At 46.9% G+C, this 23,288-nt stretch overlaps 1 protein-coding gene across 1 annotated transcript in view; it reads right to left on the bottom strand.

Annotated features, from left to right (window-relative positions):
- vwa5b1 (von Willebrand factor A domain containing 5B1) overlaps nucleotides 1-22,959 on the bottom strand; it is a 308,019-nt gene extending 285,060 nt beyond the window's left edge. The window contains exons 1-2 of the mRNA XM_085967564.1: nucleotides 22,750-22,959; nucleotides 73-183 (exon numbers count right to left, since the gene is read on the bottom strand). Coding sequence (XP_085823690.1) covers nucleotides 73-183; nucleotides 22,750-22,888 — 250 coding nt within the window. The 5' untranslated portion in view covers nucleotides 22,889-22,959. The remainder of the gene's footprint in view (nucleotides 1-72; nucleotides 184-22,749) is intronic.
- Nucleotides 22,960-23,288: the final 329 nt, after the last annotated feature.

Raw genomic sequence — 23,288 nt, forward strand, 5'->3', positions numbered from 1 at the left:
AATATTTCAGGAGTCTTTACCATTGCCATTCTGGAAGGTTCCAGATGCGATATTACAGCAGTCAAAAATAGCAATCATCGATTTTAGCTTTGTCTTTTATTTGCACTGTTATGATGCGTCCAGAAACCATCGCTTCAAATCCGACCACGGTTGTGAATTCATCCAAAGGAAATATAAACAGACCTGGAGGGGAACAGAATGCCCGAGATAGAGAAATCAAAGGCCAGTGATCCTAATCCCGAGGATTCTCAAACAGGCTGTGACTATTCCATTTCATGTGAAAAATATAAACTCTCTCCAACAAAGTACAGAGAAAAGGAATATTGTATAAGCACCAGCATCTCCCTCTATTGATAAAAGAAGCTTTACATACAATGGAGTCGGGTTAACAGGATATTTTTAATGTATTTATATAATAATAAAGCACATTGAATGCTGGAAATGCACAGCAGATGGTCACTATCTGAAAGAGGAAACTCGGCCTGCCAACTCCAATCTAACCCACGTTCCCCCTTTTCGTGCTGCTTTTGCAGGATCCATTCCCCGCGGTAAACAGAGGTATCGAATTAAAGTACTCAAATAGGGGTCAATTGACAGTGGCAGGACCCCCAAAGCCATTTTTCTGTCAACCCGCATTGCTTCCTCAATCTGCACGCAAATCAAGGGCGTTACATGTCAGGAGGCAGCCATTTATAACCCAATTTAAAGGCACCTTAGTTGGAGAGCTGGAAGGAGGAGTGGGCTTGGCACTCGTATCTGCTTCATTCTTTTGGGATGTTTGAACATTTAAAGCTTCTTTAAGTTCATCTCTTTGCTGCTGCTACATTGAACCTCCAATGTTACCAGCCCTCCCATTAAAGGGTCTGACTTCAGAGTTCAGGCCTTCCCAGCCAGCGAGAGCCTATAACCAGCACAGTTAATACTGGCAGCTAATTGATGGTTTCTTTTAATGAGGCCAGCAGGTGCAAGCATCCCTACGGGCACATCTACAATGTCTACCTGCCCTATGAAGCTGGAGACTTCAGCCCCCTTCCTGCCACTGGAGGGGGTGGGGGCGCAACAAACTTAGAGTCATAGAGAGTCATAGAGTAATACAGCACGGATAGAGGCCCTTCGGCCCATCGTGTCCGCGCCGGCCATCAAGCCCTGTCTAATCTAATCCCATATTCCAGCATTTGGCCCGTAGCCTTGTATGCTATGGCATTTCAAGTGCACATCCAAATGCTTCTTAAATGTTGTGAGGGTTTCTGCCTCCACAACCCTTTCAGGCAGTGAGTTCCAGACTCCAACCACCCTCTGGGTGAAAAAGTTCTTTCTCAAATCCCCTCTAAACCTCCCGCCCTTTACCTTGAATCTATGCCCCCTAGTTATCGACCCCTCTACTAAGGGAAAAAGCTCCTCAGCATCCATCCTATCTATGCCCCTCATAATTTTGTACACCTCAATCATGTCCCCCCTCAGCCTCCTCAGCTCCAAGGAAAACAAACCCAACCTGCCCAGTCTCTCTTCATAGCTGAAGCGCTCCAGCCCTGGTAACATCCTGGTGAACCTCCTCTGCACCCTCTCTAACGCGATCACATCCTTCCTGTAGTGTGGCGACCAGAACTGCACACAATATTCCAGCTGTGGCCTAACCAGTGTTTTATACAGCTCCATCATAACCTCCTTGCTCTTATATTCAATGCCTCGGCTAATGAAGGCAAGTATCCCATATGCCTTTTTTACCACCTTATCCACCTGTTCCGCCGCCTTCAGGGATCTGTGTACTTGCACACCCAGATCCCTCTGACCCTCCGTCTTGCCTAGGGTCTTTCCATTCATTGTGTATTCCTTTGCCTTGTTAGTCCCCCCAAAGTGCATCACCTCGCACTTTTCCGGGTTAAATTCCATTTGCCACTGTTCCGCCCATCTGACCAACCCATCTATATCGTCCTGCAGACTGAGGCTACCCTCCTCGCTATTTACCACCCTACCAATTTTTGTATCATCCGCGAACTTACTGATCATACCCTTTACATTCATATCCAAGTCATTAATGTAGACCACAAACAGCAAGGGACCCAGCACCGATCCCTGTGGTACCCCACTGGCCACAGGCTTCCAGTCACAAAAACAACCTTCGACCATCACCCTCTGCCTTCTGCCACTAAGCCAGTTTTGTATCCAATGTGCCAAGGCACCCTGGATTCCATGGGCTCTTACCTTCTTGACCAGTCTCCTGTGCGGGACTTTATCGAAGGCCTTACTGAAATCCATGTACACCACATCCACTGCGTTACCCTCATCCACACACCTAGTCACCCCCTCAAAAAATTCAATCAAATTAGTCAGACATGATCTTCCCTTGACAAAGCCATGTTGACTATCCCTGATTAATCCTTGCCTCTCCAAGTGGAGACAAATTTTGTCCCTCAGGATTTTTTCCAATAATTTTCCTACCACTGATGTTAGGCTCACTGGCCTGTAGTTCCCCGGTTTTTCCCTACTACCCTTCTTGAATAATGGTACTACATTAGCGGTTCTCCAGTCCTCTGGCACATCCCCTGTGGCCAGAGAGGTCCTGAATATATGTGTTAGAGCCCCCGCAATCTCCTCCTTTGCCTCACACAGCAGCCTGGGATACATTTCATCCGGGCCTGGGGATTTATCCATTTTTAGGCCAGCTAAAACCGCCAATACCTCCCCCCGCTCGATGTTAATATGTTCGAGCATATCACAGTCCCCCCGCCCTATTTCTATGTCTACATCGTCCTTCTCCATAGTGAAAACAGACGCAAAAAATTCATTCAGAACCCCTCCTACATCTTCCGGCTCCACACACAGATTGCCACTTTTGTCCCTAATGGGCCCTATTTTTTCCCTAGTTATCCTCTTACCCTTAATATACTTATAAAACATCTTCGGACTTTCCTTTATTTTGCTTGCCAGTGTTATTTCATGGCCCCTCCTTGATCTCCTAATTTCTTTTTTAAGTATCCCCCTGCACTTTTTGTACTCCTCTAGGGCTTCCTCCGTCTTTAGCCTTTTGTATCTACCAAAAGCCCTCCTTTTTTTCCTAATCCATTCCCGTATATCCCCTGACATCCAAGGTTCCCTGTGGTTTTTGGAACCACCCTTGACCTTTACGGGAACATGTTGCCATTGTATGATCTCAATCTCCCTTCTGAAAGCCTCCCATTGCTCCGATGCGGATTTTCCTACAAGTAGCTGATCCCAGTCCATTTTGGCCAGATCCTGCCTTATCCTATTAAAATCGGCCTTCCCCCAATTTAGAACCTTTATTTCCGGCCCATCCCTGTCCTTTTCCATGGCCACCTTAAATCTTACCATATTATGGTCACTATCACCAAAGTGCTCACCTACTAGCACTTTTTCCACTTGGCCGGCCACATTCCCTAGAATTAGGTCCAGTACCGCCCCCTCTCTTGTAGGACTTTCTACATGCTGGCTCAAAAAGCTCTCCTGGATGCACTTTAAGAATTCTACACCCTCTGAGCCTTTCACACTCTGACTATCCCAGTTAATATTGGGGAAGTTGAAATCCCCCATTATTATTACCCTATTATTTGCACATTTCTCTGAGATTTGCCTACATATCTGTTCCTCTATCTCCCCCTGACTGTTTGGAGGCCTATAGTACACTCCCAGCAAAGTGCTTGCCCCCTTTTTGTTTTTAAGCTCCACCCATATGGCCTCATTGGAGGACCCTGCTAATATATCATCCCTCCTTACTGCAGTAATTGACTCCTTAATTAATATTGCGACACCCCCTCCTCTTATACCTCCCCCTCTGTCTCGCCTGAAGATTCTGTACCCCGGAATATTGAGCTGCCAGTCTTGCCCTTCCCTCAACCATGTCTCCGTGATAGCAACAATATCATACTCCCATGTGTTTATCAACACCTTCAGTTCATCCACCTTATTCGCAAGACTCCTTGCATTAAAATAGATGCCATCCAGCCTTGCCCTTATATATTTGCCCTGTCTACCAAGCTGACTTGTTTTTTTCTCTATAATTGGCAGCACATCCCCCCCTATTTCAGCTCCCCTCTGTATCCCATCCCCCTGCCAAGTTAGTTTAAACCCCCCCCAACAGTGCTAGCAAACCTCCCCGCAAGGATATTTGTCCCGCTCTGGTTCAGGTGCAACCCGTCCGACTTGTACAAGTCCCACCTTTCCCAGAAGCAGGCCCAGTGATCCAGGAAAGTAAAACCCTCCCCCCTACACCAACTCTTTAGCCACGCATTCATCTGCTCTATCCTCCCATTCCTATACTTACTAGCACGTGGCACTGGGAGTAATCCAGAGATTACAACCTTTGAGGTCCTGCTCTTTAATCTGTTACCTAGCTCCCTAAATTCTTGATGCAGGACCTCATCCCTCTTTTTACCTATGTCGTTGGTACCAATGTGGACCACGACCATTGCCTGTTCACCCTCCCCCTCCAGAATGCCCTGCAGCCGCTCAGTGACATCCTTGACCCTGGCACCAGGGAGGCAACAAACCATCCTGGATTCACATCTACGGCCACAGAAACGCCTATCTGTTCCCCTTACTATAGAATCCCCTACCACTATTGCTCTCCCACTCTTTTTCCCCCCTTCCTGGGCAGCAGGAGCACCCCCAGTGCCAGGAAGTTGGCTGCTGCTGCCTTCCCCTGGTGAGTCATCCCCCTCAACAGTATCCAAAGCGGTATACTTGTTTGAAAGGGGGATGCCCGCAGGGGTTCCCTGCACTACCTGCCTGCCTTTGTTGCTCCGCCTGATGGTCACCCCCTGTGCCGCCCTGCCCTGAGGTGTGAACAACTCGCTAAACGTGCTATCCACGAGCCTCTCAGCATCGCGCATGCTCCAAAATTCATCCACCTGCAGCTCGAGCGCCGCAATGCGGTCTGCAAGTAGCTGCAGCTGGATGCATTTCCCGCACACATGGTCGTCAGGGACACTGGCAGCTTCCCTGATTTCCCACATGGAGCAGCTTGTCGTTGTTCTTTTAAAGAGCTGCTAGGCCCCACATCTGCACCAGGATTTAGTCCAGGCACACACTGTGGGCAGCCTCATACATCAAAGGCATCTCAGCCTCAACCAGCAGGACTTAGGACAGTTGACGTCATCCACCAATCTCACCTCTTCCATTGACATCACTGTGAAAGGGGTGGGTGGCTGCAAAAAGCACCTGCACCCACATCCTGTGGTATTTTGGAACAGTTGGGCCCCGCCCCCCACAAACGTTGCTCTCTTCTCCTGCCCAGATTATATGAAAATTGCCGCCTAAACCTGAGGAATTTCAGGGTAACTGTCTGTTGATGCAGCAACCTTATCTCACTGACTCCATACATTCTCCAGTTCATGTGTAAACAGACCAGATAGTGATATTGGTTCATGCAGCAGTCAGGATCTCCATAGTTCTAACAGTAACAAGTAAAAATGAGAAACTCAACTCCTAGTTGGAGATGAGCCATGACAATTGCTCCTTTGTGCTGGAGAGAGACAGTGGAGGCAATATTAAGAGGTGTTTTATAACATGCCAAAGAATTGGTAATAGAATCAAACTTAACAATGTTGGGGTAAAAACATATATGGAAATTATAATTATCCCGTAAAATGTCATTCAAGTCCCTTTCATCAGGGAAAATGGAGTTCTCCCAATTTTAAGTGAGATACTTGGAGCAGAGAGATGTGGCTGTTGAACTTTTAACACCAACAACAGAATTGTTCCATTGGATGGATCTGTAAAGAAGAAAGAACGTGCATTTATTTATACTTTTCATGACCTCACAACATTCCAAAGCGCTTCACAACCAATGAAGTATTTTTTGAAGTGTAATCACTATCGTACCATAGGAAAGTGCAACAGCCAATTAGCGCACAGCAAGGTCCCACAAACAGCAAAAGGTAAACGACCAGATCATCTGTTTTAGTGATGTTGGTTGAGGGATAAATATTGGTCAGGATGGGAAAGCTCCCCTGCTCGTCTTCAAATGGTACCAGGGAATCTTTTATGTTCACCTGAGAGGGCAGACAGGGACTTGTTCTAACGTCTCATCCAAAAGACAGCACCTCCGGCAGTGCAACATTCCCTCGGTACTGCACTAAAGTGTCAGCCTAGATTATGTGTTCAAGTCTCTGTAGCAGGGCTTGAACCCATGACTTTCTGACTCAAAGACAAGAATGCTACCAATGAGCCATGGCTGACCGCTGTAGGAGGTCAACCAAGAATTGAGAAACCTCTACAAATGGATCTACGTTTCAAAATGGTGTTCAATATATTATGTTACAGAAGGCTTTCTGATGTCTGTTGACCCGCTGGTGTTACATTTGGACTAGAAGGAGTCACTAGATGCCACCTCCACCAGGGGTCACAGTCTCAGAATAAGGGGTTGGCCATTTAGGACTGAGATGAGGAAAAATTTCTTCACTCAGAGGGTGGTGAATCTTTGGAATTCTCTACCCCAGAAGGCTGTGGAGGCTCAGTCGTTGAGTATATTCAAGACAGAGATCGATAGATGTTTGAATATTAAGGGAACAAGGGATACGGAGATAGTTCAGGAAAGTGGAGATGAGGTAGGAGATCAGCCATGATCTTATTGAATGGCGGAGCAGGCTCGAAGGGCCAAATGGCCGACTCCTGCTCCGATTTCTTATGTTTTTATGTTCTTTAAAAGTCTACCGGTCCATTCAAATTGATGAAAAAGGATTTCTCTTTGTTTTGACAGCCTACTGACTGAGTCTCACTACTCAGGAAATGGTTCTCTTGTTCCTGAATGCTCTTAATGCTTTTGATGAAATCAGATAAATTGCTAGGGGCTGTAAGTGCTGCACTGATTTCTGTATTTCACAATGAGAATGTCTTTGTCTGCTTTGTGAAGTACAGAAATCAGTGGCATCAAATTACAGGCCCATCCTGTTGACCAGTGCCTGCTGTAAAGTAACGGTGGAAAGGTCAGTAAAGGTCATGGGCACATTGAAGCTCCTGGAGCAGCAGTGATCTCTGAGGCCAGGTTTGTTTTAGATAATATCCACAAGTTCTCGAGTACACATTGACCACTGTAACTGAGACTAAAGTCTGTGTTCTAGGGTTGGCTGTGAATGTAAGTTTGAAGTGGAGGTCATATTGACTAGGGCTGTAGAGAGGGCTTTAAACTAATTAGTGGGGGGGAGGTTTCAAGAGGGCGAAAAATAAAAATGTCAGCGGAGAAGGCAATAGAGCAAGGTAGCAGTGGGGGAATTAAAAACCAGAGCGTGTCAGGAAGGGACAGAATATATAAAGATAAAGGTAAAGTAGTAAAGGGGGTAAAAGCAGGAATAAATTGTCACAAAACATATTTAAAAGTTCTTTATCTGAATGCACGCAGCATTCGTAACAAAATAGATGAGTTGACGGTACAAATAACTACACATGGGTATGATCTGGTGGCCATTACGGAGACATGGCTGCAGGGTGACTATGACTGGGAATTAAACATCCAGGGGTATTTGACCATTAGGAAGGACAGACAGGAAGGTAAGGGAGGTGGGGTGGCTGTGTTAATAAAGGATGGAATCACTGCAATAGTGAGAAATGATATTGGGTCAAAGGATCAGGATAGTGAAACGGTTTGGGTGGAGATAAGGAATAATAAGGGGAAAAAGTCACTAGTGGGTGTAGTCTATAGGCCTCCTAACAGTTGCAACTCTATTGGTCGGAGTATAAATCAGGAAATAGTTGGGGCTTGTAATAAGGGAACAGCTATAATCATGGGAGATTTTACCTTTCATATTGACTGGACAAATCAAATTGGGCAGGGCAGGCTTGAGGAAGAGTTCATAGAATGCATTAGGGACAGGTTCCTTGAGCAGTATGTTACTGAACCAACCAGGGGGCAGGCAATCTTAGATCTGGTCCTGTGTAATGAGACAGGATTAATAAAAAAATGTTCTAGTAAAGGATCCCCTTGGAATGAGTGACCATAACATGGTTGAATTCCAAATTCAGTTGGAGGGTGAGAGAGTTGGATCTCAAACCAGCGTACTAAGCTTAAATAAAGGAGACTATGAAGGTATGAGAGCAGAGTTGACTAAAGTGGACTGGGAAAATAGATTAAAGTGTAAGGCCTAGAAATTGAGTTTGCGCTGCGCCAGGGCTTTAGCGCCGGAAGTTAGCGCCGGCGCTAAGTCCCTTTGCGCGCGCCAAAAATTCAGTAGCGCCGCGCCCAAACGGCTGCCGGCGCTACTGAAGGGTTTTAGCGCCTGAAAACTGGCGCAACGCGCCGCATTGCGGCGCTATTCCGGCGCTGCGGCGCCCGCTGCGGTGCGGCAGGCTCGGGAAGTGCAGGCCTCCTCCTTCCGTTAAGGAGGAGCTGCCTGCACCCGGCCGCGGCCCGCGCAAATCTCTGCAAAAATGAGCCCGGCACCTCGGACAAGTGCCGGGCTTGCATCTGTTCCAGGGGGGGGGGGGGGAGAAGTCCGGGGAGGGAGCTGCGGGCAGGCGGCCGGCGGGAAAGCGGCCGGCCGCCGCGCCTCCTTAAAGCGCCAGCGCAGACTCCAGCAACACTCGTTTGCCGGAGTCTTAGTTGCGGCTGCCACTGGCGAGGCGGCCGCAACTGAATTTCGGCTTGGGGCCGGGTTACCACGGCAACCGGGACGCTGCGCACACCGATGACGTCATCGGTGCCGGCGCAGCGCTACCGGTCTACCGCCGCGGAAGGGCCCCAGGCAATTTAGGAACCGGCGCCAATTGCAGCGCTAGGCCCTCTAGCGCCGCAAAATCGGTGCTAAGGGCACTGAATTTCTAGGCCTAAGACTTTAATTCAAGGAGATATTTCACAACTTTCAAGAAAAATATATTCCACTGAGGAAAAAGGGACATAAAAGAAAAGACAGCCATCCGTGGCTAAGTAAAGTAATAAAGGATAGTATCCGACTGAAAACAAGGGCATATAAAGTAGTCAAATCTAGTTGGAGGATAGAAGATTGGAAGCATTTAAAAACCAGCAAAGAATAACTAAAAGATTAATTAAGAAAGGGAAGATAGATTATGAAAGTAAACTAGCAAAAAATATAAAAACAGATAGCAAAAGTTTCTACAGTTATATAAAAAGAAAAAGGGTGGCTAAAGTGAATGTTGGTCCCTTAGAGGACGAGACCGGGAAATTAGTGGTGGGGAACATGGAGATGGCAGAAACGCTGAACAAATATTTTGTATCAGTCTTTACAGTAGAGGACACTAAAAATATCCCAACACTGGACAAACAGGGGGCTATAGGGGGGGAGGAGCAAAACACGATTAAAATCACTAAGGAGATGGTACTCGGTAAGATAACAGGACTTAAGGCGCATAAATCCTCTGGACCTGATGGCTTACATCCTAGGGTCTTGAGAGAAGTAGCGGTAGGGATTGCGGATGCATTGGTGGTAATTTTCCAAAACTCCCTGGATTCAGGAAAGGTCCTAGCAGATTGGAAAACTGCTAATGTAACGCCCTTATTTAAAAAGGGAGGTAGACAAAAGGCTGGAAACTATAGACCAGTTAGCCTAACATCTGTGGTTGGTAAAATGTTAGAGTCCATTATTAAGGAAGCAGTAACAGGACATTTGGATAAGCATAATTTAATCGGACAGAGTCAGCATGGTTTTATGAAGGGGAAGTCATGTTTGACAAATTTGCTCGAATTCTTTGAAGATGTAACAAACAGGGTGGATAAAGGGGAACCAGTGGATGTGGTGTATTTGGACTTCCAAAAGGCATTTGACAAGGTGCCACACAAAAGATTACTGCACAAGATAAAAAATCACGGGATTGGGGGTAATATACTGGCATGGGTGGAAGATTGGCTCTCTAACAGAAAACAGAGAGTTGGGATAAATGGTTCATTCTCGGGTTGGCAATCAGTGACTAGTGGTGTTCCGCAGGGGTCAGTGCTCAGACCCCAACTCTTTACAATCTATATTAACGATTTGGAGGAGGGGACCAAGTGCAATGTATCCAAGTTTGCCGACGATACAAAGATGGGAGGGAAAGCAGTGAGTGAGGAGAACATAAAAAACCTACAAAAGGACATAGACAGGCTAAGTGAGTGGGCAGAAATTTGGCAGATGGAATATAATGTTGGAAAGTGTGAGGTTATGCACTTTGGCAGAAAAAATCAAAGAGCAAGTTATTATCTAAATGGAGAGAAATTGCAAAGTGCTACAGTACAAAGGGATCTGGGGGTCCTGGTGCATGAAACACAGAAGGTTAGTATGCAGGTACAGCAGGTGATCAGGAATGCCAATGGAATCTTGGCTTTTATTGCAAAGGGGATGGAGTATAAAAGCAGGGAAGTCTTGCTTCAGTTATACAGGGTACTGGTGAGGCCACACCTGGAATATTGCGTACAGTTTTGGTTTCCATATTTAAGAAAAGATATACTTGCTCTCGAGGCAGTTCAGAGAAGGTTCACTCGGTTGATTCTGGAGATGAGGGGGTTGACTTATGAGGAAAGGTTGAGTAGGTTGGGCCTCTACTCATTGGAATTCAGAAGAATGAGAGGCGATCTTATCGAAACATATAAGATTGTGAGGGGGCTTGATCGGGTGGATGGGGGGAGGATGTTTCCACTGATGGGTGAGACTAGAACTAGGGGGCATAATCTTAGAATAAGGGGCTGCCGTTTCAAAACTGAGATGAGGAGAAACTTCTTCACTCAGAGGGTAGTAAATCTATGGAATTTGCTACCTCAGAGAGCTGTGGAAGCTGCGACATTAAATAAATTTAAAACGGAGATAGACAGTTTCCTAGCTGATAAGGGAATTAGGGGTTACGGGGAGAGGGCAGGGAAGTGGACGTGAGTCTAGGTTCGGATCAGCCATGATCCTATTGAATGGCGGAGCAGGCCCGAGGGGCCGTATGGCCACTCCTGCTCCTACTTCTTATGTTCTTATGTTATGTTTGATTTGGAATCTCCCTCATTCAGTCAGTGCTCCTGTCGACAATGTTAGCAGAAAGGTCAATGTGAGTAGAAAATGGAATTTCATGCTGACTCCCCATAAAAAATTAATCAACAGAAGGAATTCCACCCAAAAATGATTAAACAAGATCTTGAAATTAAGAAATGTATGCAGAGGTGATGAAAGTGAGTAATTTCTGAAACATTGCCTGCGCTCTACGTCTAATCTATTTAGCACGGTTAATCATGATTAGACTCAATGGGGGCGATTTTCTGACGTCCGAGGAGGCGGGAAAAGTGGGAAAATCAGATTCAATGAGGGCGGGCTTGGAACCCACCTCCGACCCACCTCCACAGGATTTTGGAGGTCGGGTAACGGTCCTGCCTCCAGCTGGCCATAGTGATACTTGTCATCATTAAATGCTCATTAAGGGCCTCTCTAAGCCTATTTTGAGAGGCCCTCGTGATTTTTCGACGATTTCGGCGTGCTCCATGCACCCCCTGAACCACACCAGGTAAACCTGGCTGGTTGACTCGTGGGTGGCCTCCTCACTGCTGCAGGTCTAACGAGACATTGTTTATTGCAGCAAGGATTACTTGCAGGTGCCAGACCTTGGCTTTAAAAGGTCTCTGAGCACTTTTAGAAGGCCTTCCGAAGTCGGAGGTGCTGCAGCTTGAATCAATCAACTGTGGGACCTCCTTGGAAGACCCTCTCCCCGCTTGCAATGAGCGCTTCCCCAAAGGAGGCATCTGCAAGCAGCATGGGAACTTTTCGTTTTCTTCCTGCATGGACCTCAGATGAGGAGGAGGAGGAGAAGGAGGAGGAGGAGGAGCAGGAGGAGCAGGAGGGGGAGCAGGAGGAGGAGGAGGAGCAGGAGGAGGTCAGAGCGCCGGTGTATCGACCAGCAGCAGCGGCAGCATGTGAGCGCATGGCTGCCCAGGATGCAAGGGATGAACTTATTATGGCCAGATTTGCATAGGTTGCCCAAGTTGGCACATGTCCTTGGCTCCATCCTAAGATATCACTGACAATGGACATGACTCTGGCCTTCTTTCACTCAGGCCACCAACCTGACAACACAAGTGTGGCGGAGCCTGCAATGTGGAGCTGCCTAAGGTGAAAGAACAGATGCCATAACACCAACATTTTGGCTTCAAATCATTTTAATACTTTCCAAAAAGAATGGCATTTCATCAATACACATAAACATTCTTCCAATCTGCACACAGATCTGGAAGTTATATCCCTTGCCAGCTGTACCCACACAGCCTTGGTTTCTTTGGCAGGCCTCTTCCTCCCAGATGAGTGGAAGAGCACCTCCGTGCTAGCTGTCACCCCCTCAAACAACTTTTGCAGTGCCTCATCTGAGAGCCTCGGGGAGGCCCTTGCCTTGGAATTGGACATAGTGGTTTCTCAAAATATGTTGCAGGAGGTGCAGGAGACGCAGAAATCCTGTGGAATGAGCCAAGGGAGGAAGAAGCCACAAAATCAGACTGGAAAAATGCTGTCAACAGAGGTGGGTTTCAGTCCCAAAACAGTAATTGACCAAGAGCATCCCACACCTCTGAAATCAAATGGACAATCATGGGAAACTCGCAAATTTTTGAAAGCTATCAGTGGAGGCAAGTTTCAAACCCATCCAAACTGAAACCCGCCTCCATCTCACCTCTAGTGAGAAAATCGCCCCCATAGCCACAGAACAAAATTTAAGTACTTAATAGAAAACAGTTTAATCTATATTCCAAAATGGGAGAGACTACGGCTGGAGGAAGAGAAAGAGCCAGAGGAGATGGCAGGTCAGGGAGGGGTTGAAGTGGTGCGGGCGGATTGCAGGGAGGATGTTGGGGGGCCAGGGGGAAGCACTCCTGCTCCGCCTGGCCAAGCAGTGCTGGAAAGGTACTTACCTTTTCCCCGAAGCTGTCCTCGGCTCCCTTCAGCTGCCGGTCAGGGTTAAACTTGCAGAGCAAGTTAAAGCAGAGGCTGCCAGCCTCATTAAAATATTTAAATGGCCACCCTGCCCCCTGGGAGAGGGTTGGCTGCCCGCCCCTTGTCCTGCCTCCGTTAAACCCGGAAGTGGGTTGGGGTCGGGTGAAAAATTTGGTTGGTTAGCACCTCCCGTTAGCGCCTCCAGGGGGCGCTAACGGGGCACTAGGAACTTAGCGCCCGAGTGCGGTGATTTTAGCACAGATCGCGAAATTGACCAGTCATTTTGCGCTAAACACCACCGCCACGATCTCCTGCGCCCGCAGATCGTGACATCAGTCGAGCGTGCACCGCCTGGTAGCACCCCGGATAGGATATTGAGTCGCGCCCCCTGCCTTAGCGCCTGCCGCTAGGAACAACAGGTAGAGGGGAACCTTTTCAAATCAGGAAGGGGCTGCGGGAGCGCTATTTAAAGGCCGGCGCTTCCTGCCTTTTATTATCGGCAAAATTTTTGATACACGCAAGTTGAGAGGGAGAGAGACGTCTGGAATGATTTAATGCTGTCCTAAGGAGTTTTGGTCCTCAGCACCACTTTTGAGGTTCCTAAGCGCCGAGCTCTTTCCCTGGGCCGATCCATTAGTGCTTCCAACACAATTGCTTTCGAGGTCTCTCCAGGCCGAGGCTCAAGGCTGCAATGAGCAGGGAGTGGCTGGCCAGCAAGATGGCTCCTCCCCTTTAAGAACTGGCCGGTGCCAGTCTGTCTGACTTCCATGGTAACAGACATCGCCTGAGGTTCGGGAGCGTTCTGAGGTAGCGCCTCGCCCCCCGACGTTAGCACCTTAAGAGAGATGTGTAGCGCCTGATTTAGCGCTCAAATCACCTCCAGGGGCGATAGAGGCAAATTTTGCAATCGGAGCCGATAATTAGCGCCGGGCGTTAAACTTTGCGCCCGGCCGATATTAGCGCCCCAAAATGGGCGATACCCAATTTTTCCCCCTTAAAGTGTTAACATCTCACCCGATCCCAACCCACCCATTTAGGGGTTAAAATTCACCCTGAAAGGTTTTCTTGTTTTCCTCCTGTCTTCATTGTTATTCAGTGAGCTCTTATGCTACAAATGGTGAGGGTTTTTGAGTTTGTTACTGGATTCAATTTGATGGGTAAATCTAACCTAAGATCGAAACTGTGATCAGTGCACGCAGTCCTGATGGAATTCTCTGCATGCAGACATGCACGGATAATCTCTCCTGCGCATTGCGCTGTAAGTTTAAGAGGGTAATGAATAAAAGGTTAGCTGCAGGTGTACTGAGCATCGTGGGCTGAAGTAATTAACGGCAGATAGACATGATGCAAAGTAAAACAAGGACTGAAAATTGAGAGAAAAAGACCAGCCTTGCAGTTTGTTATTGCCGTGGACAGTCGGGTGGCTTCACTCCAAAAGTAAATACTTTACTATAGATACTTTTCCAAAATTAATATTATACAGTCATAGAGTCATAGAGTTATACAGCACGGATAGAGGCCCTTCGGCCCATCGTGTCCGCGCCGGCCATCAAGCCCTGTCTACTCTAATCCCATATTCCAGCATTTGGTCCGTAGCCTTGTATGCTATGGCATTTCAAGTGCTCATCCAAATGCTTCTTCAATGTTGTGAGGGTTCCTGCCTCCACAACCCTTTCAGGCAGTGAGTTCCAGACTCCAACCACCCTCTGGGTGAAAAAGTTCTTTCTCAAATCCCCTCTAAACCTCCCGCCCTTTACCTTGAATCTATGCCCCCTAGTTATTGACCCTTCTACTAAGGGAAAAAGCTCCTCAGTATCCATCCTATCTATGCCCCTCATAATTTTGTACACCTCGATCATGTCCCCCCTCAGCCTCCTCTGCTCCAAGGAAAACAAACCCAATCTGCCCAGTCTTTCTTCATAGCTGAAGCGCTCCAGCCCTGGTAACATCCTGGTGAATCTCCTCTGCACCCTCTCCAAAGCGATCACATCCTTCCTGTAGTGTGGCGACCAGAACTGCACACAGTATTCCAGCTGTGGCCTAACCAGTGTTTTATACAGCTCCATCATAACCTCCTTGCTCTTATATTCTATGCCTCAGCTAATGAAGGCAAGTATCCCATATGCCTTTTTTACCACCTTATCCACCTGTTCCGCCGCCTTCAGGGATCTGTGTACTTGCACACCCAGATCCCTCTGCACCTCCGTCTTGCCTAGGGTCTTACCATTCATTGTGTATTCCCTTGCCTTGTTAGTCCCCCCAAAGTGCATCACCTCGCACTTTTCCGGGTTAAATTCCATTTGCCACTGTTCCGCCCATCTGACCAACCCATCTATATCGTCCTGCAGACTGAGGCTACCCTCCTCGCTATTTACCACCCTACCAATTTTTGTATCATCCGCGAACTTACTGATCATACCTTTTGCATTCATATCCAAGTCATTAATGTAGACCACAAACAGCAAGGGACCCAGCACCGATCCCTGTGGCACCCCACTGGCCACAGGCTTCCAGTCACAAAAACAACCTTCGACCATCACCCTCTGCCTTCTGCCACTAAGCCAGTTTTGTATCCAATGTGCCAAGGCCCCCTGGATTCCATGGGCTCTTACCTTCTTGACCAGTCTCCTGTGCGGGACTTTATCGAAGGCCTTACTGAAATCCATGTATACCACATCCACTGCGTTACCCTCATCCACACACCTAGTCACCCCCTCAAAAAATTCAATCAAATTAGTCAGACATGATCTTCCCCTGACAAAGCCATGTTGACTATCCCTGATTAATCCTTGTCTCTCCAAGTGGAGACTAATTTTGCCCTCAGAATTTTTTCCAATAATTTTCCTACCACTGATGTTAAGCTCACTGGCCTGTAGTTCCCCGGTTTTTCCCTACTTCCCTTCTTGAATAATGGTACTACATTAGCGGTTCTCCAGTCCTCTGGCACATCCCCTGTGGCCAGAGAGGTCCTGAATATATGTGTTAGAGCCCCCGCAATCTCTTCCTTTGCCTCACACAGCAGCCTGGGATACATTTCATCCGGGCCTGGGGATTTATCCATTTTTAGGCCTGCTAAAACCGCCAATACCTCCTCCCTCTCGATGTTAATATGTTCGAGCATATCACAGTCCCCCCACCCTATTTCTATGTCTACATCGTCCTCCTCCATAGTGAAAACAGATGCAAAAAATTCATTTAGAACCCCTCCTACATCTTCCGGCTCCACACACAGATTGCCACTTTTGTCCCTAATGGGCCCTATTTTTTCCCTAGTTATCCTCTTACCCTTAATATACTTATAAAACATCTTAGGATTTTCCTTTATTTTGCTCGCCAGTGTTATTTCATGGCCCCTCCTTGATCTCCTAATTTCTTTTTTAAGTATCCCCCTGCACTTTTTGTACTCCTCTAGGGCTTCCTCCGTCTTTAGCCTTTTGTATCTGCCAAAAGCCCTTCTTTTTTTCCTAATCCATTCTCGTATATCCCCTGACATCCAAGGTTCCCTGTGGTTTTTGGAACCTTTACGGGAACATGTTGCCATTGTATGATCTCAATTTCCCTTCTGAAAGCCTCCCATTGCTCCGATGCGGATTTTCCTACAAGTAGCTGATCCCAGTCCCTTTTGGCCAGATCCTGCCTTATCCTATTTAAATCGGCCTTCCCCCAATTTAGAACCTTTATTTCCGGCCCATCCCTGTCCTTTTCCATGACCACCTTAAATCTCACCATATTATGGTCACTGTCACCAAAGTGCTCACCTACTAGCACTTTTTCCACTTGGCCGGCCACATTCCCTAGAATTAGGTCCAGTACTGCCCCCTCTCTTGTAGGACTTTCTACATGCTGGCTCAAAAAGCTCTCCTGGATGCACTTTAAGAATTCTGCACCCTCTGAGCCTTTCACACTTTGACTATCCCAGTTAATATTGGGGAAGTTGAAATCCCCCATTATTATTACCCTATTATTTGCACATTTCTCTGAGATTTGCCTACATATCTGTTCCTCTATCTCCCCCTGACTGTTTGGAGGCCTATAGTACACTCCCAGCAAAGTGCTTGCCCCCTTTTTGTTTTTAAGCTCCACCCATATGGCCTCATTAGAGGAACCTGCTAATATATCATCCCTCCTGACTGCAGTAATTGACTCCTTAATTAATATTGCAACACCCCCTCCTCTTTTAACTCCCCCTCTGTCTCGCCTGAAGATTCTGTACCCCGGAATATTGAGCTGCCAGTCTTGCCCCTCCCTCAACCATGTCTCCGTGATAGCAACAATATCATACTCCCATGTGTTTATCAACACCTTCAGTTCATCCACCTTATTTGCAAGACTCCTTGCATTAAAATAGATGCCATCCAGCCTTGCCCTTATATATTTGCCCTGTCTACCAAGCTGACTTGTTTTTTTCTCTATAATTGGCAGCACATCACCCCCTATTTCAGCTCCCCTCTGTATTCCATCCCCCTGCCAAGTTAGTTTAAACCCCCCCCAACAGTGCTAGCAAACCGCCCCGCAAGGATATTTGTCCCGCTCTGGTTCAGGTGCAACCCGTCCGACTTGTACAAGTCCCACCTTTCCCAGAAGCAGGCCCAGTGATCCAGGAAACTAAAACCCTCCCTCCTACACCAACTCTTTAGCCACGCATTCATCTGCACTATCCTCCTATTCCTATACTCACTAGCACGTGGCACTGGGAGTAATCCAGAGATTACAACCTTTGAGGTCCTGCCCTTTAATCTGTTACCTAGCTCCCTAAATTCTTGATGCAGGACCTCATCCCCCTCCCTACCTATTGGGGCAGAAATTCCTCCCCAAACGCGTGAGTACGGAAGGGGTACTCACGCGTCTGGCTGGAGGAAATGCCGGTTTTCAGCATGCACAGCGCATGCGCTGAAAACCGGCATTTCCTCTCCTCTCACCCAAGAGTTGAAGAGGCTAGCGCGTGCGCTGTAGGGGGCAGCGCGTGCGTCTTGGATTTCCTCTGTTTTGGGGGATTTGCGCATGTCTAAAGGCCTCCGGTCTTTACGCTTGTAAAAAGCACATGTAAGTATTTATTTTTACAGGTAAGTGGTGTTTTAGTGCAATTTAGAATTTTTTTTCCACAGGTTTATTATTTTAAAGAATCTACAATAAGGTAAGTTTAGTTTTAGACCCTTTTTATTAAAAATTTATTTTTTTCAAAAAAAAAATTATTGTTTAAATTATTTTTTTAACTTATTTATACTTAATTTAATGATTGGGATGTTTTTTAAAATTTTTATTTAAAGTTTAAGTAGTGTTTTGGGGTGCAGTACTTCTCATGAGTTTGACAGTTCTTACTCTCAAACTTATGAATGAAGTTTCCCCTCCCCTGATTGGTTGAACAGTGCTCACCTGATCCCAGCCGGCACATCGCACTAACTGCGCCGCTGGGTCAGGTTAACACAGCGCGCCGACATCAGAACCGGGCCAGGGACAAGAAATCCACTGCGGGCCAGGTTTCAGATGTCGGCGCGCAGGGTGAGCGCACATCGGGGGCTTGCACGCGCGGCAAGCCCCCGACACCAAGTTCTGGGCCATTATGAAAATATGCATTGTGGAAGGCTGCTGAGCTCAAGTAATATACTGTTAGTGTACATTTGAATAAGTCATTGTTTATTAATGCTAGGTCACCGCTCTGTTCAAAGGTTTCATTAGGATTTGTTCAGAATTCTAATTACTCTTCGGAAGCTGGAAAGTGTAACTATTCCTCAGGGCATCAACTCACTCAGTCACTCAGCAAAATACTGCAGATGCTGGAAATCTGAAATAAAAATGGAAAATGCTGCAAATGCTCAGCAGGTCAGGCAGCATCTGTAGAGAGAGAAACAGAGTTAACGTTTCAGGTTGGTGACCCTTCGTCAGAACTAGAAAAATCTCAGAATTAACTGTTTCTCTTCATTTTAACTCATTTACTCAACTGGGTTCTGTCAGACTGTAAGGGCCACAGATGTGATTTCCGCTATCAAAACCCAGTCACATCCACAATACAGATTCTGGGCTTTTCATTGGCTGTAAACCTGGCTTTTAAATCTGGTCATAAACATTGCTCCCATTTTTTTGGACAGCAGCTTCAGTTGATGATTCTGCCATTCCCATTTGCACCTCCTCTAGACTCATCTTTTGTTTCTTAACTTGTCCCATTACCATCTCCTTTTGCCTCTCACCATCATCCCTTTTGTCATTTAATCTCTCCTGCCTTCCATCCTATCACGGACCTTCGCTTTGCTCTTTCCTTTCCTCCCCCCTTTCCCCGCCCCTACACTTGCTTAAAACCTGGTATATCTCTAACTTTTTCCAGTTCTGACTAAAGGTCATCGACCTGAAACGTTAACTCTGTTTCTCTCTCCACAGATGCTGCCTGACCTGCTGAGTGTTTCCAGCATTTTCTGTTTTATTTCGGATTTTCAGCCTCCGCAGTTTTTTATTTCTGTTTTAAATCTGGTTTCCGGCCAATGCAAGCTGTGTTTTAATGTTAAAAAATTGCTCCCACAAATAAAATGCAAAGCATCCTGAAGAGAGTGGCAGCTGCCAGAACGTCTGAACACATCCCACAGAACACAGCGGCCTCCTGGCACATATCTGTATGAAGGTACTGAGGAATGATCTTCTGGGACTAGACTCCCTCGTCATTTATTAACTCTTGCGGTTCCACCTCATGACCCTCTCTTCCCAGATTTCATCTTCCTGCTTCAACAAAATAAAAAGGGAAATCCCTTTGGGAAAAACACTCCCCTTCATTTTAATGAAATACCTCCGTATAAGACACAGGAAGGAGGGAGATTACCAAATCAAGGTTGCTGCCTCAAAAATGTAGAGCAAAGCCCGATCTCAATCTATCAGCACAATGACACCCTGCAACTCATCTTTAACATCCCAGCATCAGCCTCTCAGCTGCTGTTCTAAGTCATCCCTTACAAAAGGTAAATCGTGCTTGACTAATTTACTGGAATTTTTCGAGGATGTAACTGGTAGAATAGATAAAGGAGAACCAGTGGATGTGGTGTATTTGGACTTTCAGAAGGCTTTCGATAAGGTCCCACATAAGAGATTAGCGTGTAAAGTTAAGGCACATGGGATTGGGGGCAAGGTACTGACTTGGATAGAGAACTGGTTGGCAGACAGGAAGCAAAGAGTTGGAATAAACGGCTCTTTTTCTGAGTGGCAGGCAGTGACTAGTGGGGTACCGCAGGGATCGGTCCTTGGACCCCAGCTTATCACAATATATGTAAATGATCTAGACGAGGGAACTAGATGTAATATCTCCAAGTTTGCAGATGACACAAAGCTGGGTGGGCGTGTGTGCTGTGAGGAGAATGCAGAGAAACTCCAGTATGATTTGGGCAGGTTGGGTGATTGGGCAGAAGCATGGCAGATGCAGTATAATGTGGATAAATGTGAGGTTATCCACTTTGGTGGCAAAAACAGGAAGGCAGATTATTATCTGAACGGCAATAGATTGGGAGAAGAGGAAGTGCAACGAGACCTGGCTGTCCTTGTGCACCAGGCACTGAAGGTAAGCATGCAGGTGCAGTAGGCGGTTAAGAAGGCAAATGGTATGTTGGCCTTCATAGCGAGAGGGTTCGAGTACAGGAACAAGGATGTCTTGCTGCAGTTGTACAGGGCCTTGGTGAGACCACATCTTGAGTATTGTGTGCAGTTTTGGTTGCCTTATCTGAGGAAGGATGTTCTTGCCATGGAGGGAGTGCAGCGAAGATTCACCAGACTGATACCTGGGATGGCAGGAATGATGTATGAGGAGAGATTGGATCGATTGGGCTTATACTCGCTGGAGTTCAGAAGAATGAGAGGGGATCTCATTGAAACTTATAAAATTCTAACAGGACTAGACAGACTAGATGCAGGAAGGATGTTCCCAATGGCCGGGGAGTCCAGAACCAGGGGTCACAGTCTAAGGATAAGGGGTAAGCCATTTAGGGCAGAGATAAGGAGGAATTTCTTCACCCAAAGAGTGGTGAACCTGTGGAATTCTCCACCACAGAAGGCAGTGGAGGCCAATTCATTAAATATATTCAAGAAGGAGTTAGATATATTTCTTAAGGCTAAAGGGATCAAGGGGTATGGGGAGAAAGCAGGGACCGGGTACTGAATTTGGATGATCAGCCATGATTTCATTGAATGGCGGAGCAGGCTTGAGGGGCCGAATGGCCTACTCCTGCTCCTATCATCTATGTTTCTATGTTTCTATGTTGTAGCAAGTTAGATCAAAGGAACCTAGGGTGGAAATGACAGAATTTAGGACTTATGGGGATAACTTGACCGCCTCAGCATTATCCTGGCAGAGTGGATCAGCTGCTCTGGTAGAAGCAGCACCATTTTTGTTCCATTGAAATCAAAGGAGTGAAGATTGAGTGGGTTCTATAAAGGGCGGCTGATCCACACTACCAGCTTACTGCCCAGGTGGTCTAGTTGAAAGTGACACCATAATGTTATCCTAACCTAAACCCATTGTTTGCATAGCTGCATTTTAGCTAAACTGGGCTTATCTTACACCCTCCCTTACTTCCAGTAGAATTTAAATGAAGTGTAAAAGTCACAGATCCTCTCTTCTCCCCAGATAGATCCAGCGGGTTTATGTCTTATCAAACCAAGGGAATTTCAGGGCCATAGTGTCACTTGCTTTTGCTGGAAGTCTGTTCCCATTGGAATCTCTTCCCCCAATATTAGTAATGGATACATTCCCTGTCTGAATGCCTTCCTTTGCTTTGCCACCATGGCTCATGGCATTCTCCTGAAGCTGCAAATATGCTGTTGAAATTCCTGTTTCTATTTCTGTTTTTATATGCTGCTGGGCTCCCTGTTTGAATTTGATGCAACTGGTGAACGATCTGTCTTCACATCCCTGTTCCCTTATTGGTGGATTTAGGATCTATACATCAGCACAGGATCAGCTACAGGAGGTTGAGTCATTGGTGCGTTATCTTGGCCCACCCCAACTTTCTGCTGCTGTCCACCCGTCCACCAGTCCACCCGTCCACCGGTCCACCCGTCCACCGGTCCACCCGTCCACCGGTCCACCGGTCCACCCGTCCACCGGTCCACCGGTCCACCCGTCCACCAGTCCACCCGTCCACCGGTCCACCCGTCCACCAGTCCACCTGTCCACCGGTCCACCTGTCCACCGGTCCACCTGTCCACCGGTCCACCTGTCCACCCGTCCACCAGTCCATCCGTCCACTCGTTCACCTGTCCATCTGTCCACCTGTCCACCCGTCCACCAGTCCATCCGTCCACCCGTCCACCGGTCCACCTGTCCACCGGTCCACCCGTCCACCGGTCCACCTGTCCACCGGTCCACCCGTCCATCTGTCCACTCGTCCACCGGTCCAGTGGTCCATCCGTCCACCCGTCCACCAGTCCACCCGTCCACCGGTCCACCTGTCCACCGGTCCACCCGTCCATCCGTCCACCCGTCCACCGGTCCACCTGTCCATCCGTCCAGCCGTCTTACACCTCTGGTTTTAAACCTTTAAAGTGCCAGTGAGCAGATTGTATGTTGACTGTAATAACGGCTTGTTACTCTGCCAGCTGGCTATTTTCTCCATGGTTGAGATGTGGGTGGGAAGAGTTAGAGCAGCAGGGTGCAGGCAGGTGGGGAAAGATAGAACATCAGTCTAGCAGACTGGGAGAGGTAGAGAATCAGGAATTGGGGAGGCGGGAAGAGCAGCAGGATCAAACTCTCCAGCATTTTCCAAAGGTATCTGGTTCATATATTCATTATTGTCAACAAAAAAAGTGTCTTAATCCATGTTCATTTTACAGCTATATGCTCCATTTCACTGCTCACAGTCTGTCAAATAATTTACAAGTAGTAATATATCTAATTCTTTATAAACCAAAATGTTTTTAATGTATTCTACAGTTAATGACTACATACCTTCAACAGGGTGATCCTCCATGTTGGTATAAGCTAACGAGGCTGACATCCCCAGGGTGTAGCCTATCATACATGATGTGACTTCAGATGCACTTAAAGCCAGATTGAGGTTGTTGTCTCGGTTGATAAGCCCTGGCATTTTGTTGGAGAATTTTTCTTATGTGTGCGTACACACACGTACAGCAATGTCCGAAGCTGCTCAACTGGCAACAGTCTGGTAGGGAAAAGAAAACTAGTGAAAAGCCACCTGCATCATCCCAACAATATTAAACTGCCCACACAGTCTGCTGGACATCCTCCAATGCACCACCAGCTGAGTGCTTGTCATTTTATGCTTCTTAGAAAATGAATTGAGAATCAAACACAGACAGCTTCCCTGATTACAATCAGAGTCCATACTACTACTTCAAATTTTAGACATAATCAACTCTTGCAAATAATACCTAATTTTTCCTTGGATAAAATCTTAAAACACTATTGAGTATGTGGACCTCATATCAAAGCACCACTTTCTGATAGACAGGTATAGCAAAAAACTG

This window comes from Somniosus microcephalus, chromosome 25 (assembly GCF_052327205.1).
Source record: "Somniosus microcephalus isolate GS21.2 chromosome 25, FLI_Smic_1.0, whole genome shotgun sequence".
In the NCBI taxonomy this organism is placed as follows: Eukaryota; Metazoa; Chordata; class Chondrichthyes; order Squaliformes; family Somniosidae; genus Somniosus; species Somniosus microcephalus.